This window comes from Aulonocara sp. 'chitande type north' Nkhata Bay, linkage group LG19 (assembly GCF_057382095.1).
Source record: "Aulonocara sp. 'chitande type north' Nkhata Bay isolate Kocher_YH1m ecotype deep benthic linkage group LG19, A_spYH_male_GT1.1, whole genome shotgun sequence".
NCBI lineage: Eukaryota > Metazoa > Chordata > Actinopteri > Cichliformes > Cichlidae > Aulonocara > Aulonocara sp. 'chitande type north' Nkhata Bay.
In genome coordinates this window covers 29,448,582-29,471,448 of record NC_141362.1, presented here as the reverse complement: position 1 = coordinate 29,471,448, position 22,867 = coordinate 29,448,582, and the positions used below count along the sequence as shown (strand labels likewise).

The 22,867-nt window shown below is 41.9% G+C and overlaps 2 protein-coding genes across 4 annotated transcripts in view; one reads left to right on the top strand and one right to left on the bottom strand.

Moving 5' to 3' along the window:
* LOC147307305 (fibroblast growth factor receptor-like 1) overlaps positions 1-16,563 on the top strand; it is a 34,355-nt gene extending 17,792 nt beyond the window's left edge. Inside the window, exons 3-7 of the mRNA XM_086273884.1 lie at positions 4,385-4,657; positions 10,739-10,807; positions 12,600-12,884; positions 13,534-13,887; positions 14,344-16,563. Coding sequence (XP_086130010.1) covers positions 4,385-4,657; positions 10,739-10,807; positions 12,600-12,884; positions 13,534-13,887; positions 14,344-14,783 — 1,421 coding nt within the window. The 3' untranslated portion in view covers positions 14,784-16,563. The remainder of the gene's footprint in view (positions 1-4,384; positions 4,658-10,738; positions 10,808-12,599; positions 12,885-13,533; positions 13,888-14,343) is intronic.
* A 220-nt stretch (positions 16,564-16,783) lies between these two features.
* tacc3 (transforming, acidic coiled-coil containing protein 3) lies at positions 16,784-22,867 on the bottom strand. 3 transcript variants are annotated; one of them, XM_086273881.1, is made up of 17 exons: positions 22,710-22,867; positions 21,330-21,492; positions 20,880-20,998; positions 20,757-20,794; positions 19,533-20,637; positions 19,381-19,423; positions 19,143-19,287; positions 18,975-19,033; positions 18,764-18,894; positions 18,552-18,636; positions 18,328-18,453; positions 17,866-17,933; positions 17,734-17,777; positions 17,480-17,640; positions 17,263-17,369; positions 17,065-17,185; positions 16,784-16,982 (listed from the first exon to the last, which is right to left on the bottom strand). In XM_086273881.1, exons 2-17 carry the CDS (start codon positions 21,489-21,491, stop codon positions 16,917-16,919), a joined length of 2,580 nt encoding a protein of 859 aa, XP_086130007.1. In that variant the 5' UTR covers position 21,492; positions 22,710-22,867; the 3' UTR covers positions 16,784-16,916. The 3 variants fall into 3 exon arrangements, with proteins under 3 accessions (XP_086130007.1, XP_086130009.1, XP_086130008.1); XM_086273883.1 differs by having other exon boundaries at positions 18,328-18,414; XM_086273882.1 differs by having other exon boundaries at positions 21,336-21,492.

The window sequence follows — 22,867 nt, the reverse complement described above, 5'->3', positions numbered from 1 at the left end:
AAAACTAGAAAAGAAAAGAAACTATTCAGCTTGAGAACCATCGTAGTTTTCGCAGTTTTCTGTACAATTGTACATCTTTTTGGAACCACAGGCTCTGCCACCTGCTGGCCATTATATAGAATAGATTTGGCTTCATTTTTTGTTAATACACAACAGGATTTCTTCAGGTATTTAATTCTTATCTATTAAGTAGTTATGTTGCTGTTGTGGGAAAGGCCTTTATTAGTAGAAAACACTGTTTGTTGACTGTTTATAAAGAAAGAAAACATTAATATAACACAACATGAAGGGTGTCAGTCATGATGGTGATTGGCAGCTTTTTTCACCTTTAAGCACAACCAGACTTGCCCTGAGAGGAACGAGTATGTAATCAGTTTGGTTTATTTGTCTGTCTAGCGGCTACAGTTTTCATATCATATCTGATTTAATTGTGGTGAAAATTGGAACTTCAAGGTCACACCAAATGTGAAAATCAGGAAAATTTGTATTACCCTCATTTTTTATGGATTATCTTCAAAATTCACAACAATATACTAGGCCTTTGGGGACATCAGTACCTAGGGTGGCTAAGCATTTGAATATGACCTTTATTGCTAGCGTCCGCTGAAGGTCAAAATTTGCGCCTCACAATGCTGCCATGAAGTTTTGCAAAATCACAAACTGCTTGAATATATTTTAAAATCTCGAGTTTTTACAGCTTAGATAAGCCAAAGATTTCAGCCAGTTCTGCTCCAGTCATATGGATAAAGAAGATAAAATACACCATTTTAGTATGTAATGTTTCAAGGTCATGGGGTCAAAGGTCAGACATCAAAGTGTTGTTATGAAAACAGACTGACGTCATCCTGTCAGTCTGCAATAAAAGCATCATAAAACATCAAAGTTTTAGTATAGTCATTGCCCTTCGGGGGGGAGTGCCGCTCTCTGACTCCTCTAGTTTCCTCTCGTTTCCAGTCCATAGATTTTTCATAGAGAGACACATTTAAGGAGACCAAAATCTTCCTGCCTTTATGTTTAGATTCAGTAACTGGCACATCATATCATGTTTATTCAAGTACAAAAACTTGGAGGTTAGAGATGGAACTGTTTTTTTTTCCTGTGTCAGTATTTATCAGAAACTTCTTCTCATCTAACTTGCACTGATAAAGGAAATAAGGTTACTTCTCCAACCCTCAAATTATTCCTTTATGTTGGAAAGGACACATTTAGCGACAGAAAAATGGGCCTGTAAATGAAGCAGCAGTGAGAGTTCAGGTTAGCCAAAACCACCACAAACATAAAGCCAACAGAAATCTCAGCTTGGAAGGAAATCCTCCTCTGGAAGGTCGGCGTGAATTTACTGTAAGTGTCGAACACTCTGCAAAGAAGTGCAAAAAAAATAAAGTTCACCCTTGTTTTTTTTTTTTAATTTTATTTATTTTTTATGAATGGAAACGGGGCATTCAGAAGTTCTCTTGTCTCTTTTTATTTTCTTCCGACTTGTACTTACGTCTCAAGAAATATATTTTGCAGCTTTGACAGAAGCATTTCCTTTGCAAGTTCAATCTGTTTTGATGCTTTACTTCAGCTAAACCTTTGACATGAATCAGGCCTTGTTTATGTAAGTCACTCCTCTCCATTAATCCAGAAGGGACACATGGTTGAGTGGCTTGTGAGACCATAAGTCGGAAGAGATAACTGTAGCCTATTTGTTCAAGATTTGGCAGAAATGTATTTATGTTTTCCCGAGGCGGTTAAATCCTTTAGGACTCGCGGTCCATATGAGCTCGAGCAGCACTGAGCCAACGCTGGGACGTGTCTGTGGTCCTAAATCAGATCCTACAGAGGAGAAACAGTGAGCGTCTCTGTTCTGATTTCCTAGTAGCTGTGGAGTGAGATACGGGCCAGCTGACAACAGCCAAAAAGACTGCGGTTGCATTTTCTCCACAGACATAAACAATGACACTTCCAATTTCCTGTGCGTGCTGTGGACCAGGAAAGGACATCCACAGAGAGAAAGGGAAAACTCTCAGTTTATGGGTGAAGGAAAGAGGGTTTCGTTGCTTTTATGCTGCTTTTACGCTGAAATATTTCTTCTTTTTTTTTTACTTATACAGCTGTATGTATTTTTTTGAGAGAGAAAAAAAGAGACTGAGTTTGTCACGGTTCTGGGTCCGTTGGACCCGGTATTTTGAGTTTATTATGTTTTGGTTTATTTTTGCATTATGGATTGTTTTCTCATGTTCTGGTGCTTTGTTTATTATTGTCATTATGGATCTGTTTCTGTTATTCTTGGTGAGGGATCAGTTCTTAGGTTTTGGGTTCTCATGTGTGTTGCAGTTTCTGTTCAGTGTCATGTCTGCATCTGGTTTAGTAATTCTTGTTTCCTGTCTTATTGTGAAAGTCTTTGTCTAATGTTAGTGTGTGCAGCTTAGCTCCCCCGTCTCGTTAGCCCTGATCTCCCCCAGCTGTGTCTCCCTTCTGTTGCCCATTCCCTCATTACTACCCTGTGTATTTAAGCCCTGTGTTTTCCCATGCTCAGGGTCGTGTCGTAACATCATATTATACCTGTGTGTGTGTGTGTGTGTTTCTGGTCTCCATAGTCCGTGTTCACTTCATGTTTTGTTTTTGTACCAGCAATAAAGCTGAGGTTTTTGAGTTTCAAGTTAGTGTCTGAGTCCTGCGTTTGGATCCTCCTTTACGCCTGCCCGCACACAGAGCCCTGACAGAGTTAAAGATTTTTGGCTTTAGAAATGATAGCGGCCCAGATGTTGTACCTGCAGCTGAGATACATCTGTAAGCAAAGTGATGGATGCCAGGGGGAGTTACCTGTGTCAGGATAATGAACTTCTTGTTTACCATATGTGTGAAATGCACTGAAGGAATGTGACTCCTGTGCGTGCGTGTGTATGCATGCATGCATTGGGAGAGGCCATGCGTACATACCCTTTCCATTGTTTTTACTGCGAGCAGAGCGCCCATTTGTCCTGAGCCGCAGTTTGTGCTCTGTGTACTTTTGAGGTCTGTCGCAGGTATAGGTTTTGGTTGCATTTCCTCCCCCTCTTTGCGCTCCCTCGAGCTCCTGTTTCTCCTCCGCGTCTGCTCTGCTCAGTAATTCAGGGTTTTGTTTAGTTTTTGATGGGGGGTTAGTCGGAGGCCCGGCGCTGTGCGACCAGCGGCGCAGGCCTCCTAACACCATCACAGGGTGTTTCGGCCTGCTTCACTTCACCAGATCTGAGGGCCCAGACCCGAGCCAATTAAGAGCCGGGAGAATAGGCTGCTGTCCGTCTCGCTGAGAACCGCCCCCTCTCATCTCTTTGATGTCTTGCACGCTACACATAACCAGAGCCAGAACACTTCACCCTCTCTGTGCAGGCAGTGAACGACAGGGCTTAACCAATTATTACAATCTGGTTTCAAGATTTTGGGTAATCATTGAGAAGATGACAAATTGCCTCTATCTCGTTTCATCTGCCTCTGATCTCACTGTTTTAGACTCTGGTTTGATCCTGATAAGTCAGGATTCACATGCTTTTTTTTCCACTTGCAAGTGTGAATAAAGCTGTTTTTTCATTATCACTCAGTTATAATCTGTCACGCAAATTAAAAGATTTTTAGATTTTTATGTTTTGACTGCTGTTACTTTTAAATGTTACTAAAAGAAGAAAAACAAACTAAATGATACATGTCTACTTCATCCTAAAGACTCTTAATCCCTCTTCAGGTGATGTTTCATTGTCTGTTACACTATGATGGGGGGAAACACAGTGAGTTGCTGCGTGCTTTTAATGTTTTTGGCCTACAAATGCTAAAAGATGTGGAGCACCATCTGAATATTGTGGTCAGCCACAGAAACACATTTTCACTGTTAACAAAACAACTTTATCACGTGGCCCCCTTTTTTATAAGGCTCTCAGTTGACAGTGATGCAATGCACATTATTGCACAGACAACAATAACGTTGCAGAAAGAAAGGCAGAAGACAAAAAGCAGGTAAATGAGCAAAATATATTAAGTATAAAGCATTTAAATAGTAAAGAACAACAAAAGCAGCCAAAAATCAGTAGAGTGGGGACATTCGATTGTGAAAAGAAGATTATGTAGTGCTTTGGAGCTATAATGTTATTTCATCATGAGTCTACAAAGGATTTAAGCTGATTTCTATCTCACTATATTTTAATGGTGTCTAAAACCAACCAGACTAACGTTTTCCTTCAACATCTTTTTAATTCTCGTTTCTGTTCACTGGTTTTGCCTGAAGATGCTCTCAGTGTCATCATAAAAAGCAAAGAAGAGAAAAAGATGATCTGAAAGTGAGCGTTCACATTTACTGACTTAAATGTGAGCTGTTACATATGAGGAAATATATGAGACATTATAATTGCATATTTTCTTGCATCCTCAGGACCTCCACGGGTGTCTGACAAAGTTGAGCACAGACAGACGGCCCGGGTGGGCAGTGCCATCAAGCTGCCATGTCCGGTGGAAGGAGACCCTCCACCCCTCAAAATGTGGACCAAAGACGCACGCAACATCCACAGTGGCTGGATACGCTTCCGCATCCTCCGCATGGGCCTGAAGATCAAAGAGGTGGAGACGGATGATGCGGGGACCTACATCTGCAAAGCAACAAACGGCTTTGGTAGCGTTAACGTCAACTACACCCTCATCGTCATTGGTGAGTGCGGACGGAGTTCGGTTTGGATAACCTGCCCCTCGGCAGGCTCACGAGATGAGATCATTGGCTCGCAGAAAAATGTGTCATTCTTGTTAATGCAGCAACTATAAAACATGAAGTCACCTGTCTCTTAACTAAAACCAGAAACAGCGGCAGTGAGTCAGTCCCTGATTTGTACTGTCGGGCCTCATCAGTTCCGCTGTGGTGTTTAGGGGCCAGATTTGTAGCTTTTCCCGGCAGTCAGAAATCTCACCTCAGTTTAAATGTTAAACGAAAGCATCGCTCACAGAGGTCAAGGTCTAAAACAAGTAGATTTATGGAGGTTTAGTGGCTGATCCTCTCATCTGTTCTATGTGTTGCTGCCTCTACCTCTGTCTGCCCAAAGTCAACAGCGGCACGGGATATTGTTTCATACTACTTCATCCTCTGTGACTCAATTGGATCTCCAGCTCTTCCTTTTCCTTAGGCCACACTCTTTAGAGGAAGGAGGTCTGCAGCCTCACAATAAGAAACACATTCAGTGTAAAAGTTTGTCTCCAGCCTCTCCCGCAGCTCTTGTAAGAGCACAATCTGACCGAGTGTGTTACTCTTTTGCACACTTTTGAACACAGTGCATTTCCTCTGCGCTACAGCAGCACATGATGAATGAGCGGAGTGGAGCGTGAAGGCTGTGTTTATTCTAATTACTCTAAGATGCCTAATTTGGGCCAGAGTCTGTGCGCTCTCGCAGGAGGAGTTACAGTCGGGTCTTGTGACAGGCGTGCTTCAGACGAAGAAGAGCCATAATCAGGCACAAGCAGAAAACACAAATCACTTCAGAAAACGGCCCTTATTGCAGTAAAGCATGCGCATGAGTGGGGAATAGATGAGACCAAAGTTTATTTTAGGGTCTCCCTCTGTCTGTTGCTGGTGAGTTGAAAATGAGGGTGTCTGTTGATTGGGCTAAAATGAAAGGTTGGAGACTGGGGCACGGGGCCAGCTATAATGGTTTGTAGTATAGTTGTGCTGTATAGTATCAAAGTCAGACGTGGCTATGGCTGTATGTGTAGTTAAAGGACATTCCTGTGAACTTTTTATAGTGAGTGTAAAGAATTTGTTAAAGATGGAGCTGGCAGTCTTGGTAGTGAAAATACAGAGTTCAGCTAAAGTTAGAGTTAAATCTGAATTGCTGGAAGTTTTAGATGACGTGTGAGCACTCACTGTAGCTAGGCATACACTCACCAGTCACTTTATTAGGTAATATTGTCAGAAATTTCACTACTAGAATTTTTCCACAAAACCATCTCTAAGGTTTACAGAGAAGAAGCATAAGAAGACAAATGTGACATGCCTTGTTGTCGGAGGTCAGAGTTAGAAGGCCAGAGTGCTTCGGTTCAAATAACCACTAGTTTCAACCACAGTATGTAGAAGAGTAGCAGAAGAGCACACCAGGTGCCCCTCCTGTCAGCTAAGAACAGGAAACTGATGCTAAATTCAGACAAACTCACAAAATTGGACTATATAAGACTAGAAAAACGTATTCAGATGCATTCAGATGGGAGGCACGACATCACCCTGCCTTGTATCGACAGTATTGTTCCTGGCCATGTCCATTCCTTTGTGACCACAGAGTATCCATCTTTAATGGGTGCTTGCAGAAGGATAATGTGCCTGTGCCCTCAGATCATCTCAAAATTTTTGAACATGACAGTAAGTTCACTCTACTCAAATTGCCTCCTCAGTCACCAGATCTCAGTCCAGTAGAGCACCTTTAGGAGGGGTGAAACATGAAATTCACATCATGGATGTGCAGCTGGCAAATCTGCAGCAGCTGTGTGATGCTTTTGTGTCAACATGGACCAAAAACTCTGAGGACTGTTCTGTGAATCTGTGCCGTGAAAGCAAAAGGGGTTCTAACCCAGTAATAACAAGACGTATCTAATAAAATGGCCATTGAATGTATGTGTAGGTGAAAGCAGTGATAGAAGCTTGAGGTCCAGTTGAGGTTCAAGTACTGAAATGTAGTAATTGTAGCAGAAGCTGACCTGGGACTGTGAGTTAAAGTGGAAGCAGGTAGTTGGGTCCTTATATGTTTGGATGTGGGTGTCGGGTTTTCCCCTGAAATCAGAAACATGTTTGCCGAGTAATCTAACTACTTAAAGTAAGTTAGGCAAGTAATTTAATGAATCGTCTATGTTGAAAAGGTCTTTTCGCAGCATGTTCAAACTGTTTTGTTAGTAAATAAACATTTATTATGAAACTTTCCAGCCTGCACTTCCAGGAATTCTGTCAGTTTGTGTCTGGAAATTCAGAAAAAACAATTATCAAGTACTTTTTGTATTCCTTAAAGATTTGTGAAAAAGCAAGGAGTATTATTTAGGGGATTGTACTTTATCATTTTCATTGAAACTTGACAAATATAAACTAGTTGTGACATTTTTAGATCTCTTTCCAAGTTGAGAAAAAGCTTAACTAAACAACCAAATAAGTATTAAAAAAGAAAAAGAAAAAAGGAGCTCCGAAACTTTCCAGACCGATGTTTTCTTTGAACATGTGAGATGACCGATTTTTGAAAATGAAGTATTTATCCAGAGTGGAGCCAGAGGTTATTTGGGCTATATTTTTTATTTAAATATTGATTTAAAGTTGGGAGATAAAGACACGCAGGCATACACACTCTCACACACAGTTAACCGATTAATCTCACTGATAAATAACTTTCTCCCTGAGGATAATTTGTGTGGTTTGACTTTCTGTTGTGGCTCCGCTGAGTGAGAAGACAAATGAACAGTTAGATGTTGCTGGCATGAAGCTGGCACTGATTCCTTTGAGATCAGAGATTGCTTTGAGTAGAGCATGCATTGCCCTACTCCTCTTTGAGACTTCTTTAAAAAAAATCCTTTGCAAGTTTAATCTTAAGTCTTTCTTGGAAGCATATTTCCATGAGATTGTTATCAGAAGTCTGTTGACCCTTTATGGAGTTACCTGGAGACTTTCTGGCCTGACTCTTAATCCTGAACTGGCTTGTTCCATTTCCTACTTATCCTCGGGTGCTGGTGGCAATGAGTGCATAACAAATGGACTCTGCATTTCTCAAGAACACCCCCTCCTCTGTTTCAGCTCTCTTGTCTATCATCCCATTACTCGCTGGCAGGCCATCGCCGCAGCGTTTGTTTTTATAGGTAATTGTTCCATCAGGGGTGCATTTTCATTCGGGTTGCCACAAAGATTATGGGAGCCTCATTGTCAAAATACTTGCAGGACTGAAGTCAGATTAATACAGCCAAATAGTCTGCAATTATCATGAGCAACACTTTCCAGTAACACTGAATCACCTAATTGTGTACGGTTTTTAATTTAGCTGCATGCTGTAAAACCTGCTGTCCGTGTGTGTGTGTTTAGGGGATAAATTATGGTGCTTAAAGAGATCAGAGAACAGTTTATTTATTTGAAATTCTGTAAATGAGGGGTAGCGGGCTCCAAGCACAACTGAAGTATCCATCATGTGCGTGTATTATTTTTACTGGAGCGAACATGTTAAGAGGAGCAACTGCATTCAGTTATAGTGCCGGTCAGGGGAGGAGGGTCAGCTAAATCCTGGCAGCTGTTCAAGTTCAGCATGGAGAGCATAACTCCTAAGACGTCGCTTGGGACCCGGCAGAGAGGCCAAGCAGAAGAAAAACAGTAAGATAAAGATTGTGGAGTGAGACTGGAAGTGCGAGAGTGAGAGGTTTTGCGGGCTGATCCGTGGAGGCGGGGTGGAGGGGGTTCCACTGAGGCTGGAGAGATATCCCTCTTCCCATCTGCCAGCGGACAGCGTGTCCTCCCAAGAGCTATCTGAAGAATCTGGTCAGTCAGTGCAACATGGCGCCTCCTCAATCCCTCCAGCTGGCTGTTTGGGCCCTGTTTGGGGTGGTCTCCTGACAACTGGCCCCCATCACCTCCTAGCACCCCTGCCAGGATAGACCGATGCATGCAGCAGTCTCATCCTCAGCTGCTCGGGCTACAGCAAGGCTTCACGAGGATTAATATGGGATTGTCTGATTAGCATTTAGAGGATTGCATGTTAATGTTTATGTCTGTGCAGATTAAATATTACAGGATTAGCGCTCCTTATTTTAGGGTGAAAATGTTGGCTCGCATTGTTCATTTTTCTCCTCTCTCTAGAGATGTTGTCAGGCTGGATAAACTGCCATGTGTCTCACTGATCACATGTGAGAGCTGTTTGGAGATTTCCAGAGTGTGATGCAAGGCCACTGAGCATAACTTTCCCTGGACATTAGTGTCCCCAACAACATCTGGAGCTCATTGTGACCCCAAATCATCCAGGCCTTTTCCTGTGGTTCAGCTGGCACAGGAGGCCAGTGTATCGTGACCTGTTTCCTGCGGCTGGATTTGTGAATGAAGTGGGAGGGAATGGCGTCAGACCCCAAACACTGTAGCTAGATCATGAATGAATGGGAGCTGTGTGGAAAAAGATTGACTGTATTTTAGCCAGCTTAGTCTGAGTCTCACTGGAGCACTGTCCCATTTGCGTGAAGAATTTGTGACTTCACACAGAGAGCACTGATTCCATAGTGTGTAACAGCTTTTACTAACCTTCCTGGACACAAAAATGCTCATTTATAGAGGAGGCTTCTTAAGCACTTCTCCTTTACTGATTTTATTTTTCAGATTTCCAAAAATAACCTTCATATGGCAGCCAGGAGATGTCCTACATCACCCCTGTCTGCAGTCCAGTGAGCCAACATTGTGCAAGGACAATAGTGGCAAGGGATAGCTTTAACAGGACAGACTTATAAAGGGCACCATTGTTCCCTGAAATTGCCAAAAAGTAGAGAGGAAATAGATTAAAGAGAAAAAAGTCAGAAAGAAAACCCCGGCAGTGTGGGACCATGTTCTGTTTGGATTGGGAGGTTCAGGAACCAGGAGGAATGTGGAGAGTCCGAGTGAGCAACAGAGAAATATTTCTTCCACTGGAGGCTGTTTTTTAAAGGAATGGGTTATTATAGTTGGCCAGTTAAACCCCTTCAAATAGCCATGACATCATGGCTGGGCTTGGTGCTGCAGGGGACAAACAAAGGAGGGTTTGTACCCAGAGAACCCCAGAGAGCTTTGAGGGTTTCGGGGGGACTCAGAGGGAGGCAGAATGAGGAGGTTAGAAGTCACATCTGGTCTCTTTACCTGACCCAATCAAACCCTGAGAGGGAATCGAGTGTGCCAAACTGCATCTGAAAAAAAATCCCAACGTGAGGCTGCCCTGAAACGGGAATCAAAACGAGTCTTAGAAGGTAATAAACTGGCTGGGAGATTTTCCTATGGGATCGCTGTTAAAACATACTGTTAAATGGAGGTGCTGCTAAATGACAAAAAAATAATCCTTTTTTCCCAAAATGCTACACATACGCTGGTTTCTTTTTTCGTTTTTTAACGTGAGGATGTTTTGTGCAATTGCACCTCATTAATATCGCAAAAATAAATCATTCAATTGAAACACTTCTTCAATAATAACCTGCTTAATGTCCATCTGCACTCATTGGTAAATATTGGCAAGAAACTTGATCTGCTTCATTAATTCATCACTGCTTAACTCGAAAAGTGAATACGCATTACAAACTCATCGATTAGGTTTCACTCATTATATTTCCTCTAAGCCCCTGTCTCAGCTCAGCTGTATGATGTCAGCCAATGACATAAACTCCACAGCTGTCTCCTGGAAGCGAGCTTATATAAACTGGTCATATTACTTCCAAACGCTGCACAGTATGACCTGAGCATGCAACACTCTCAGAAGAGCCTGTCGATAAATGCTGAATTGAATTGGTGAGAGCCAGGAACAGTTTTCTTGCCTTGTTTTTGTATCCGGTCACCGCTACTGCAAAATGACTATAACAGAATAGAAGAGGGGGATTGTAATGGAAGGATTTAAAATGAGCCTGTCATCTGAAATGTCAGTGTGTACCGGATGTTGTATTCATGCACCCAAAACAGTAAATGTGCAATAATTGTTACTTATTCAGATTCTTCTATACTGTAGTGAGGACCTTAATGTCTCACTCAGCCTTTTGTTGACTTATTTGTGTTTTTCTGCTGTGTTAACAGATGATTCGGGTTCTGATAAAACTGGATTGAGGGCACCGGATGGAGCCGAGCTTGGTGGTGAAAAATTTGGTAAGACTTCTGTGCATGCTCTCGACTTTGCAGCTGGAAATTCAAGGACTAATTGAGTTGTTTTGAATGCTTTATTGCATGTACTGCAAGTCATATTTACTTTTACAGCTGTGGGCAAACCTATGTGTAATAGTCACTGTGCAAAAATCTTGAGCCACCCCTCATTTCTTTAGATTTCTCTTCCAAGGAGTCAGACTTTCTTGTAAGTGTTTAACGTGGTCTTGGGCAACAGTTTTCCAGGCTTTCAGGAGCTGATGCAGAGTTTTTCTCCTTCTACGTGACCAGTTTTTGCTGGACCACTCACCACTGGCCTATGAATCATCTGATCATAAAAATGTACCTAACTCAAGGGATGAACCAGTGCTGTGTCCACACATAACAGACAGCACAGCAAAAAAAAAAGTTACAATTTTAAATCGTCCTTTGTTACTAGTAGACTATTGCAAAAACATATCATTTGTTTCCATTTCTTTATTTGAATTAGCAAAAAATGACAAACACATTTTGATGGCCGTAAAATTGTAGTTTTGAACCAACAAGGTAATTCCTAAAAACTCATTAGCTGAAAGCCTTGAATGGTGGGCAGGTCTTGTTGATTATTTGAATTTTTTTGGTTCAAAACATCATTGGTGCAACCGTGAGTTCAGCCTGTATAACATGGTGGAGGCTCTGTCATGGTGTGGGGCTGCACTTCAGTCAGTGGTGTTGGGGATCGTGTCAAAATTGTTGGAATTACGAACACAGAAAAGTGTTGGCAGATTTTGATCCCCCATGCAATACTATCTGGAAAGCATCCGAAAGGCTTCATTTTTCAGCATGACATTGATCCCAAGCACACTTGCAGCGCAGTAAAACTATACTTAGATAGAAAATAATACACTGTGGAACACTATCAGTCATGAGCTGGCCTTCACTGAGCCAAAGACTGATGAAGCAGTGTGCGATCATCTTGACAGAGAACAGAACAAAAGGCATCCATCTTCCAAAGAAGAGCTTTGAATTTCCTTCGGTAAGCCTGGAGAACTATTCCTGACTTAAAGAAATTACAAGAAAGCCGTTTTTTGCTGTTTTTGTCTTATATGCTGTTTTTCCATGTAAGTTTTGCACGTGTCAATACATATTTTCCCAGCAAAATGTAAAGAAGCTCCTCAATTTATTCACTTTCCTAAATTGGTTAATTTTGCTTTATCCCCCTTTACTAAATATCTTTTGATTAGCTGTCGCTCATTAAGAGACTCCTGTGATCACAGCCAGAACTGTGTGCCCGAGCATGCAGGAAATCTACTCTCACTGACTAAAAAACTGACTAAAAGTAAGCAGTCTGAAGCCTCAACCTTTGGCTCACAGGGATTACTTACATGTTTGTCTAAGTCTAAGTCATCAGTAATGACCAAGAACCCCAGCCCTGAACACTGTCCTTCTTGGAGACAAGAAAAAAAGTCCTTTTTTGTTAAATATCTTTATAGTTTTTGATGCATGTTGGTTAGAATTATTATTATTATTATTATTATTTTACTTTTGACTGCTAAGACTCGGGAGAATAATTTTTAAAAAAGAGCAAATACTACATATTCATATAGCACAGGGTTAGGAGTCAGAGTCATTCCTCCAGACCTCTGAGGGTTAATACAAACTTCCACCATCATAAAAGTATGTGTAGGTCAGGAAATAAGGAAATTTTTTAGAAACTCTATAGATATCAACAGAAACATAAAACCTCACTTGAGAAATGTAGAAAAAAGGTAAATTATACTATCTACTCAAAGTAACCAGCTTGTACTTTCCTCCAAAGTGCGTCCCCGCTTCACTCAACCTACAAAGATGAGGAAGAGAGTGATAGCTCGCCCAGTGGGCAGCTCAGTGCGGCTCAAGTGCGCAGCCAGTGGAAACCCTCGACCGGAGATCGTGTGGCTGAAGGACGACCGGCCGCTGACGGAGCAGGAGGTCGGCGAGGGCCGTCAGAAGAAGTGGACTCTGAGTCTGAAGAATCTGATGCCAGAGCACAGCGGCAAATACACCTGCAGGGTCTCCAATTGTGCCGGGGAGATCAACGCCACGTACAAAGTTGAGGTCATACGTGAGTATCCCGCAGAGAGCTGAGCTGTACACATACCGAGCACGCTCACCTGGAATTATTAGGGCTAACAGATGAGGCCGAGCAAATTATTTTAAATGGTTACTGCTGTTTGTGCGTCTCATGTTTGTGATTTTATGTACATCGCCGCAGGAAATTCAGACAGCCTAATCACTGTTTCAGGTCTGATTATGACCAAGGAAAAACATGCCGTATCCATATTCTTCCTGCATGGATGAATGTGTAATCATGTATATGAGAAGAATACTAAGAACGCAAGTTTGAGAGTGGGGGCTTGTGCCTTGGTGTTTGTACAGAGGGGAGAGAGCTCAGCTTAGAGACCATCCACCCAATCTGGAGCTGATTAAAGCCCAGCTGTCTGCCAGACCCACTGCCCCCCCCCCTTTTCCCATGAGAAATGTGTGCTGTACAACCAGGAGCAAAGAAAGAGAGGAAACTAATCACACATACTTCTTGTGTTACATGTGGTATTCTTCCCTCAATGTCAATTATAAGTTCTAAGCCTGAGGGTAATAACAGCGTGGAGGACTAAGACCTCCTCTGTCCGCAGAGGGGCTGTCATGTCAAAAGATGTCTGTGTGCATCTTGACAAGTTGGGTTTTGTTTTGTTTTTCTCTGTATGTTCACTCAGAGAGGACAAACTCCAAACCTGTCCTGACAGGCACCCACCCGGTCAACACAACGGTAGACTACGGCGGCACCACGTCCTTCCAGTGCAAAGTGAGGAGCGACGTTAAGCCGGTCATTCAGTGGCTCAAACGCGTGGAGACCAACGAGGAGAGCCGCTACAACTCCACGATCGAGGTGGGGGACCATAGGTTTGTGGTGCTCCCCACGGGTGAGGTGTGGTCGAGGCCCGACGGCTCCTACCTCAACAAGCTGCTCATTAGCCGCGCCAAGGAGGACGACGCCGGCATGTACATCTGCTTAGGCGCCAACACCATGGGCTACAGCTTCCGCAGTGCCTTCCTCAGTGTGCTGCCAGGTGAGGCTCGAGGAATGTCTGTCTGCAGTGTTACAGTAAACTGTAGAAAAGCTTGGATAAAGCCCAGTGCTATCAACCTATCAATCGAATTACATATACAAAAATGTTGTGTTTTTTTCTTTATGTATCTGCATTAGTGCAAATAGTATATGCATGCATAAATCAGGAAAAGGTACCTTTGGAGGCATCAGTATGTTTTGAACTAATTAGGCTATTTTTCCCATCAATTAATTATTAATCATTCAGTAAAAATGTAGCATTTTTAAACTTTAATTCATGCCTTTTCCTCTCTTGTTCTGTTTTATGATTTTAAATCAAACATATGTTTTCTCAGCAACCCATATTCAGCGATGAATAACAACAAGTAATGTGATAATAAAACTACAACTGTTAGTTTGCTGGCAGACAACAGAGTATGGAAACATTTAAAAGCTGGAATCTCATTTTCTTTTACAGACACTAAGCCTCACATAACACCGATGTTTCCGCAAGCCTCCAGCTCCCTCCCCTGGCCTGTCATCATTGGCATCCCTGCAGTAATAGTGTTCATCTTTGGCACAGTGCTGCTGTGGTTCTGCCAAAGCAGAAAACACTGTCCTCCTCCCAGCTCCCCGGCCGCGCAGGTACTGCAGAGCTCTCACCGGCTGCCGCACCGGGAGCGGGACAGGGGCTGCGCGGCTCCCTCGTCCAGCTCCTCCAGCCCCGAGAAAGACTGTGTGACATCCATGAACTATGAGGAGTACCTCGCGCAGCAGCAGCAGCTCCTCCTCGGCCAGGGAGGACCAACAATTCCCGCTAAAATCTACCCCAAAATCTACACAGACATTCACACACACACTCACTCCCACGTGGATGGGAAAGTACATCAGCATCAACACATTCATTTTCAGTGTTAGTGCCAAATATTCCCAAATAGTCTCCTCTAAGCTGCGGACATTAAGCTGCGGACTGAACAGGAACTCTGGAGTGACACTCACCTGGCATTAATTTTTTAAAATGGAGATTGTTGGAAAAGTGTACAATGTGTGGAAAAACAGTGGCCAGTGATACACACCTTTTGTTATTACATAAAAACTTCCATATTTGTTGCTCTTTTTTTTTATACCTGTCAGATTCTCACACCACTACAAATGGATCAATCCTTGGCGGGCACTTACTAAAAAGGACGGGGATGTTTTTATTTTATTTTTTAAGAGTGTGAGATTAATAGCAGCTATTAGGACCAGCTGAAAGGTCTTCCTCATCAGATGAATTTTCCATTTTCTCAAGTGAAAGTTGGTCTTTATCTTTCACATGCTCAGCTGTTGGAGCGCACAGATGAAAATGGTACTCAAGACTTACAAAAGGGCTGGTTTTACGCTCCTACTCAGGTTGTCCTTTTGTTTGTTAAAGATGCATTATGCTGGGAATGCTGACCACTATCCTTTATGTTACCTTTTTCCATCCCTGACTTCTGTCAAAAGTGATATAGAATAGACTGATAAATGTTTATTGTCTTTCACAGAGTGGAATAATTACATTGCCATGTCAACTGTGTTGGTCTACATTATCATTTTTTAACCTTTTTTGTGGTAGCTTCCCATCTGTAGTCAGTAGTATGTTGACAAACAAGAGAAGATGAGTCTTTTTGACATCAACCTTTTCCACCCACAGTTCATGAAGCTGTAGTCATTTATAATCAAACTGATGACTATTTAATTTATTTTGCTAAAAAATGTATCAAAGGTTTATTTTTCAGAGTAAAGCGTTTTGCATATCTATGTAATGTTATTACGTTGTGTATAGTACATATTTGAATATTGTCACTCAGTTTATTCACATTTACTTCATGCCAATATTTAGGTATTTTTTGTATGTAATTGGTTGTATTTGACAATCTTATTTGATGTACTCTAAGGTTTAAAAAAAAAAGTTTGAAGGTTTGATAGTTTGATTAAATGACCAGAAACAAAAACAGATGCATTCTTCCTGAAGATTAGTGGATTTTGGGTATTAGTTAAAAGCTGCAGTGTGCACTGTGATGAAGGCGTACCTTTCATGAAACCGTCAGGGCACGCAGGTCAGCTTTCTTCCTTTGAGTGGGTTGAAGTGTCCGTCGAGGGTGACACAGAGGGCATGCCCACAGAGGGGCAGAACGTGCTGGGATGAATGAATAGATACTGTACAGACACAAGAGCAGTCTCACAGTTGCTTTATAGATGAGTGATGGCCCCTGCAAGACTACACCAAACAACCAGCATCTTTTCTCATTTAAGTGAATTGACCCTCTCCTCCCCCCTCTCTAGTCTGCACCACCACCATCTACTCATTCAACTCCAATCTAGGTAGGATTTCCTTTCACCATTTAGGAAGTGCATTGTCCTGCTGTGGGAGTGATGTGACGGGACCCTGTGATTACTCAGGAAAGAAGGGGAGCATTGTATCAAGTGAGCTCTTGTTTTGTTGCAAGTATGGCAGGATGGAGATGAGCTTTGGCTCCAGACAGATGACGGCCGAGTACACTGAGCTGCCTGTTTTTAAAGCAGGTGTGTTTCTCTGAGTCAAAAAGCTGTGGTATTGTCGTGTCCATAAATAACGCTTAGAATACAAAATCCAGCTGAGAAGGTTAAATTATGAGAGCATGCACTGCCCTCTAGTGGTCAGGGTCCTGTATATCAGCCATTGCTAAAGTCAGAAGTGCCACAATCCACTTAGAACATCAAGAAAATCCCATGGGGTCTACCCAGTCTTAACTGCTCACTCCAAAGTGATTTACCTTGAAAAAATTGTTTTATGAAAAAAAAATAAAAATAAATTCTGTTATAACTGCAGGCTACATGCAGTACCTCACCTGCCCACAGTTTGGGAATCCCTGAGTATAGCATACAAGCAAAACTAAAGATTGATGCAAGAATGATCACCAGATCAATAAATCCTTTTTATTAACCTTTTTACAGTATAACATTGAAAGAGACAAACAGTTCACCACACAAGAAGACACTCTGGACATGAAGATAAAGAACAGAAGCAAACAGCATTTAAAACCAAGTTCAGCCCTTTTGCACATTGGATATGAGTTCATCACAAAGTTTGGTGAGCTCCTCTGCCTCTTTCTCCTGTAACAAGAAAAGAATTTAGAAATGAGAAGAAAAGTGATAATACTGCTGCAAATTCATGAAAAACAACATGCCGACTTGCCTTCTGGTCCAAGCTCTTCTCCAGTGACTGCACTTTCAGCTGCTCTCTGCGCAGCTGTGCTTGAAGTGCAGATACCTCAGCCTTGTATTTGGATCGCACCTCAGCTATTCCTTCATTTGCACTGATGGTGAGAATTAAATTCAAGTTAGTCAACGCAAGTCTCCTGATGCTTCAACATAAAAGGCCAGAGTTTCTTACTGGCTAATTTTCTCCTCGGCGTGAGCTTTAAGTGTTTGATAGCGCTGCTCCTCCTTTTTGATCCTTGCCAAGTAGTCCTGTGCACAAGACTTCAGAGTCTCTTCATTCTGGGTAGAGGATGCAGAAAATATTTCAACATTTAAACCTTAACATTTAAAAAAATAATAATAATAATTTGAAATTATAGCAAACATTTGTCTGGCTTCCATGAGCTGACCTTTTTGTAACCCTCTATAATGTCCTTGTACTTCTCCAGCCTCTTGAAGAGCTCGCCTAAAGATCTCTCCATAGCGTTCAGGTCGCTGCATAGTTGCTCCTTCTCCAACAGAGCCGCATTGAGCTTTGCCTGGGCCACCTCCCTCTCCTTCTCTTGATCAGCTGACCAGTGGCAGGAAATTTTAAATTAAATGTTTGACAAAATACCCCACACATTAACCCTTCTGATGAGCGCAACATGTACATATAACTTACCCATCATCTTTGTGATCATGAGCTCAAATTCAGCTACTATTTTCCTATGACGGAGACAAAATGTGGTCAAAGATCTTCAAAATTGATTTTATATAAAAACAACAAGAAATTTTAATATGATGCACAGCTCACCTCATTTCTTGCTCATTATCAAGCAGCTTACTGTTCTTCATACTCCACTGGTCCTCTTTTTCTTTACCCTATATGAGAGAGAAATGTACACTTTATTTTTTCCTTGAGACTAAGAATGGTGCCCATCATCTAGAAAACCCATTACTCAATTTTTTTTTTTTTTTTTTTTTTTTAAATAAAAATTACGCTCAACTTCAATGCCAAGCATTTATTCTTTGGATCCAGAGGAGCTTTGCATAAACCACAATTCAAAATAATCCCATTGATCTTTTCTGGCCTTTTTACTTTAGTGCCATTTTACTTTTAACCTTCTGATTGGCTGCTACATGTAGATACAAATTTTGATCTTTGTGTTTAAAGTGTGGCTAAACCTGATTATTTTAAAATAAATAAATATCATAATTTAATGTGGATGTTTTTGTGTTCAAATGCTGTATGGATGTGAAAAGCCAGACAACCTACTTCTGCCTGCACTTTGGCGATTGCTGCATCCAAGTCTTTCTGACTGTACTTCAGCACTTCGATGATAGCATCTTCGCTGTTTGCTGGCTGCGGGAAAGGAGGGACAAAGCTCTCAAGGACTGGAGTCTAGATGACATAAGTGGAGAAGATTTCAACAAAGTTAGCAGAAATAACAAAGGCGACGAGAAATTACCGGTCCAGCGGACAGAGTACAAGAGACTCACCGATGCTGCTGCATCGTCAAGCAGTCTGAAATCATCTTTTTGTGGACCATTTGCCACTTTATCTGCAGTCTGTGGTGTTTCAAGCCTGAATTAAACAGAACAAAGTGAAGAGGTTTCCCTTCCGATAAATTTATTTTACAGAAAATCAAAAGCCGATCAAATTCGGCTCTAATGTCCAGTGAGAGCAGCAGCACAACAGAACTACACCGTACCGTAAAACAGGGGCAGCAGGGGGGGGGGCTTGAATCTGAGCACCCGGGCCTGCAGACTTCTTTGGGCTCTCCCTCAGGAGGGGATCAAATTTTAGGTACAAGGACTGTTTCCTCAGTGCGGACTCCTTGAACTATTGATGAGAAAATGTAAACACTTTGAACCTTGTGGTTGAGGATTTAGTCATTTAGCAAAGATAAAGAAAGCACTTACACTGCTGGACCCAAACTGTTCGAGGTAGTCAATCTGTCCATCAAAGTCACTGGTCATGACTGGAGATAAAGATCGTGGGTTAAAAGCAGTAAGAGCTTTCCATTACTGCTAAGGATTGAACAAAAGCACGGTTTGGTTCAAACAGAGCTGAAGCCAACAATTACTCACACATTGCTCCAGGAACAAACTCGTCATTGAAGTCTAGCATGCCAGCTTGTGCCTTCTGCTCAGGCTGAGAGGGTTCAGAGGACTCAGGGAGATTCTGCACTGGTTGTTTGGTGTCAAGGTCAGAGACAACCTTGTTATCTGCAACCTGTCATTCCATAATAAACAGATGTTTGTTAAAAACAACCCACACATACACAATATATTGAGAGTTGCATCAAAGTACATTCCTCCAACTTACCTGTACATGGTTTGGTTCAGGAGCTGGCAAACTGTCTTCAGCACTGAGAAGATGAAAACTTTTAGAGTGAATCTACAGTGAAACATGGCACTACTGGTAAGTGAAGCATCTGCTGCTAATAATAACGATACTAAGCCTTTACTTTCTCTTACCGTGCTGGCGGTTCAGCCTCCTTTGTCACAGGGACATCAGTTTGCTCCTGAACTGCGGTTTCTACTGGTTCTGGGCTGGATTTCCTGCTGCACACGGGGGAGTTGTTTATGGCCGTTTTTGTGCCAAAAGGATTGAAGTTTGGGTCGTCAAACTTTTCAAAGTCAAACGAGTAAGAACTTTTAGGCTGTAAAGCATCACCATAACTGACTTCAGGCTTCACTTCAGCTTCTTTTGGTGGTTTGACATCAGACACCTGCTTTGGCTCTTTAGGTCTTACACCAGTTGGCCTTTTGCCAAATTTCTTAGGTGGCGGTTTCCGTTTGACTTCAGCACCATCATCAAAATTGAATTCAAGTTTGACAGGCCCGTTCTTGGTTGGGCCTTCCTTGACTGGGTCATCAGCCGGCTGGGATTCAGCAGGAGGGGGTTTTGCTGTGTCGGCAGATATCAGATCCACTGTAGCGTCATGCTTCACCTCGTGCTGAACAGGCAATTCTTGGGCCACCTCAACAACAGATTGTTTGCTTTCCTCTGCAAGTGCATCTTCATTTGACACCTTTCGCCCAAGGACAGGTGAATTTGGAATTTTAGAGCCACCAGTCTGGAAAGGATTGACTGCGTCAAGGTTGTCAAAATCGAAGTTATAAGAACCTTTTGCTGAGAGTGGAGCATCTTCTGCAAAACTGCTGGACGACTTCTCTTGATCTGTGCTTGAAGACGCAACACCAAGCCGTTTTTCATCAGGTGTCGCAGGCCATGAATTGTCTTCCTCAACCACTGGAACCTTCACTATAACCACACTGCTCTCCATGGAGCAGATATCGGCAGAAAGATCAGCGAGTGAGTTTTCTACAGACGCGCTGAATGGAAGGGTCTCATCTAGTGCAGACTCCATTTTGATAGGCTCCTCCACGATGTTCACTGGCGGTGTGTTTTCAGACTTGCTATGATCTGCAGGGGGGTTTTCAACAGCAGGCCTCATAGGTGAGAGAGCCATATTGTTAGACCCCTGAAATGGATTGAAGTCATCAAGGTTTCCAAAATCCAGCATATAGCCACCTCTGCTTTGTATTGGCATGTTGTCATCGGGATAAGATGACACTTCTGCAGGGGGAAAGAAAAAAGTAATGAAGGTATCTGCTAATCTCTCAGCAGTGGTAGGGGGAAAATACATAAAGAGCTCATAACTTACAAGTTTAAAAATAAATAAATAAATAAATTACCTTCTTTGAGTTGCTCAGTGGCTTCCTGTGGCAAAGTACTACAAAACCAAAACATGATAAGTTACCTAAATGCAACACTTTGTTCAATGAAGGCATACTGGTGAATGACACTCATTTACTTACTTTGATTTATCCAAATCCATAACTTTCGTATTCTCGTCAACACTCAACAAATTGACAGACTTGTTGGGAGACAGAATTCTTTTAGTCACAGGGTCTCTTCTTGGAGTCTGAAAACAAACCTACACAAAAATTATTTAGTCAGTAGTCAGAAGTAGCCAGCTGCCCCCAAAAGGCCTGGTTTTGAGCCATGAAAAACCTTTTGTCTACAAATAACTGCTTTTCTTTTTCTTCATATAGGTTTTCTTGTCCATCTTATTAAAATTCTGTTAACACTGGTTAGAGACAAACAGGCTGAGGTCAGAGTTCATATAGTACCAAAAGTAAATAATTTTTCATCATAGTCAAAGAGTGAAAGACAGTCATTAGCATTAGCTTTCTGCCCAGGGCTACACTGCCTTGTGACTATACAATGGAATGGGATGAAAGTTGTTTTTTTTTTGTTTTTTTTACTTTTACCCCCTTTGGTACAGTCTTGCTGGGCAGGTTTTCTGTCTGACGTAGGATGGAGGGCCTTCCAGTCGGCTGATCCAGGGCAAATATGTCGTTAGGAGAGTTGTGCTTTCCTCCTGGGCAGACCCCACGATTTTCATCATTAACATCAACAGAGCTCATCCTGTAAAAAAAAAAAAAAAAAATAGAGGAAAAGACTGTTATGCGACTGTACTGGGACCTCTAACCCTCACCGCTGAAGGAGGCGTCAGTCTTAAAGCTGCAACCAGTTGATAAGGCACTCTTCTGGTTACAGTTTACTCAGTGTGGGTGGAGAGCAAGAGAGAAAAATAATGTAAGATTTACACAAGAACCAAGGCAGATATATTGAGTCGGTACTTCTCCTGGTGAAGTTCTTAGAACTCATTTGAACTCCTCTCTCCGGGTGGTTTGCAGTAAGGCTACCGTTTGCCTTTGATCCCACCACTTTACTACATTTGTTTTGTGCATTTGTGCACAACAAAATATTTTAGGTAGAATTAGCGCTGCAGCAGTTGCATGGTTTGGCCACCAGATGGTCTTGAAGAGTTTATTTTTTCCACACTCAAATGGCAGTCAATGTCAACAACTTGGTAACAAAAATAATGCTTTTAGATAATATAGCATTATCAGTTTAAAATAAAATCCTAAATATTTATCCGCCAATTTTGATAAATCCTGGTATATAAATATTTATCTAAGCCTTGGCTTTTAGTCTTTAGACTTAATGCTGTCTAAGTCACGTATTAAGCCCTAGATGAATGAAGCATTATTGGGAGGAATGAGTCTTCCAAGTTATTTTAACTGGTTAAACTACATGAATCGCATATATGACCAAGCAGCAACACGTGATTTCTTGTAGCCAAAGGTTAGCATGCCTAAGTTTACAAACCTGGTTACAAATAATGGATAGCGAACTAACCTTCCCTGGTGTCTTAATGGCTGTACAAGACAGCCGTTTGCTGGCACTGAAGCGGTAGATAAACCCCCCCACTGTCTCTGATGGATGCCAGGAGAGCAGTGTTTCATTCAACCGTTAGTTATTAGTAAGAGAACAACAATGCACATAAACCGCAGAGTACAAGCCACGATGTGGTTAGGTTACAACAAACAGACATCTACTCCCTACTCAATTTTACCAAATTTTTCATTAAAGCTAATTCAACTTTCGACACCCTGTACACACTAGCACTGATATAGTTAACGTCAACAGTAAAGTGACAATAGCACCTTTGCTAGCTAACCGGTACACTTTAGTTAACGGAAAGTCGAAGAAAATAAAATCTCAACATCACATCTTAAAATACCAAACATTGCCAGAAATAACATACTAAACTGTAATCCCGTGTATCTACCACTTACCTCAATAAAACATATGGTGCTGAGAGAAACCGGGTCTTCGTCTATACAGTGACGATAAGAAACAAAGTCGTTTTTGAAAAACCCTCGCCTTGCTTGGGTGACAACCGTTTGGATTTTAAAAGCCGTGAAACTCACCAATTAGATCGGGGGAAGCGTTC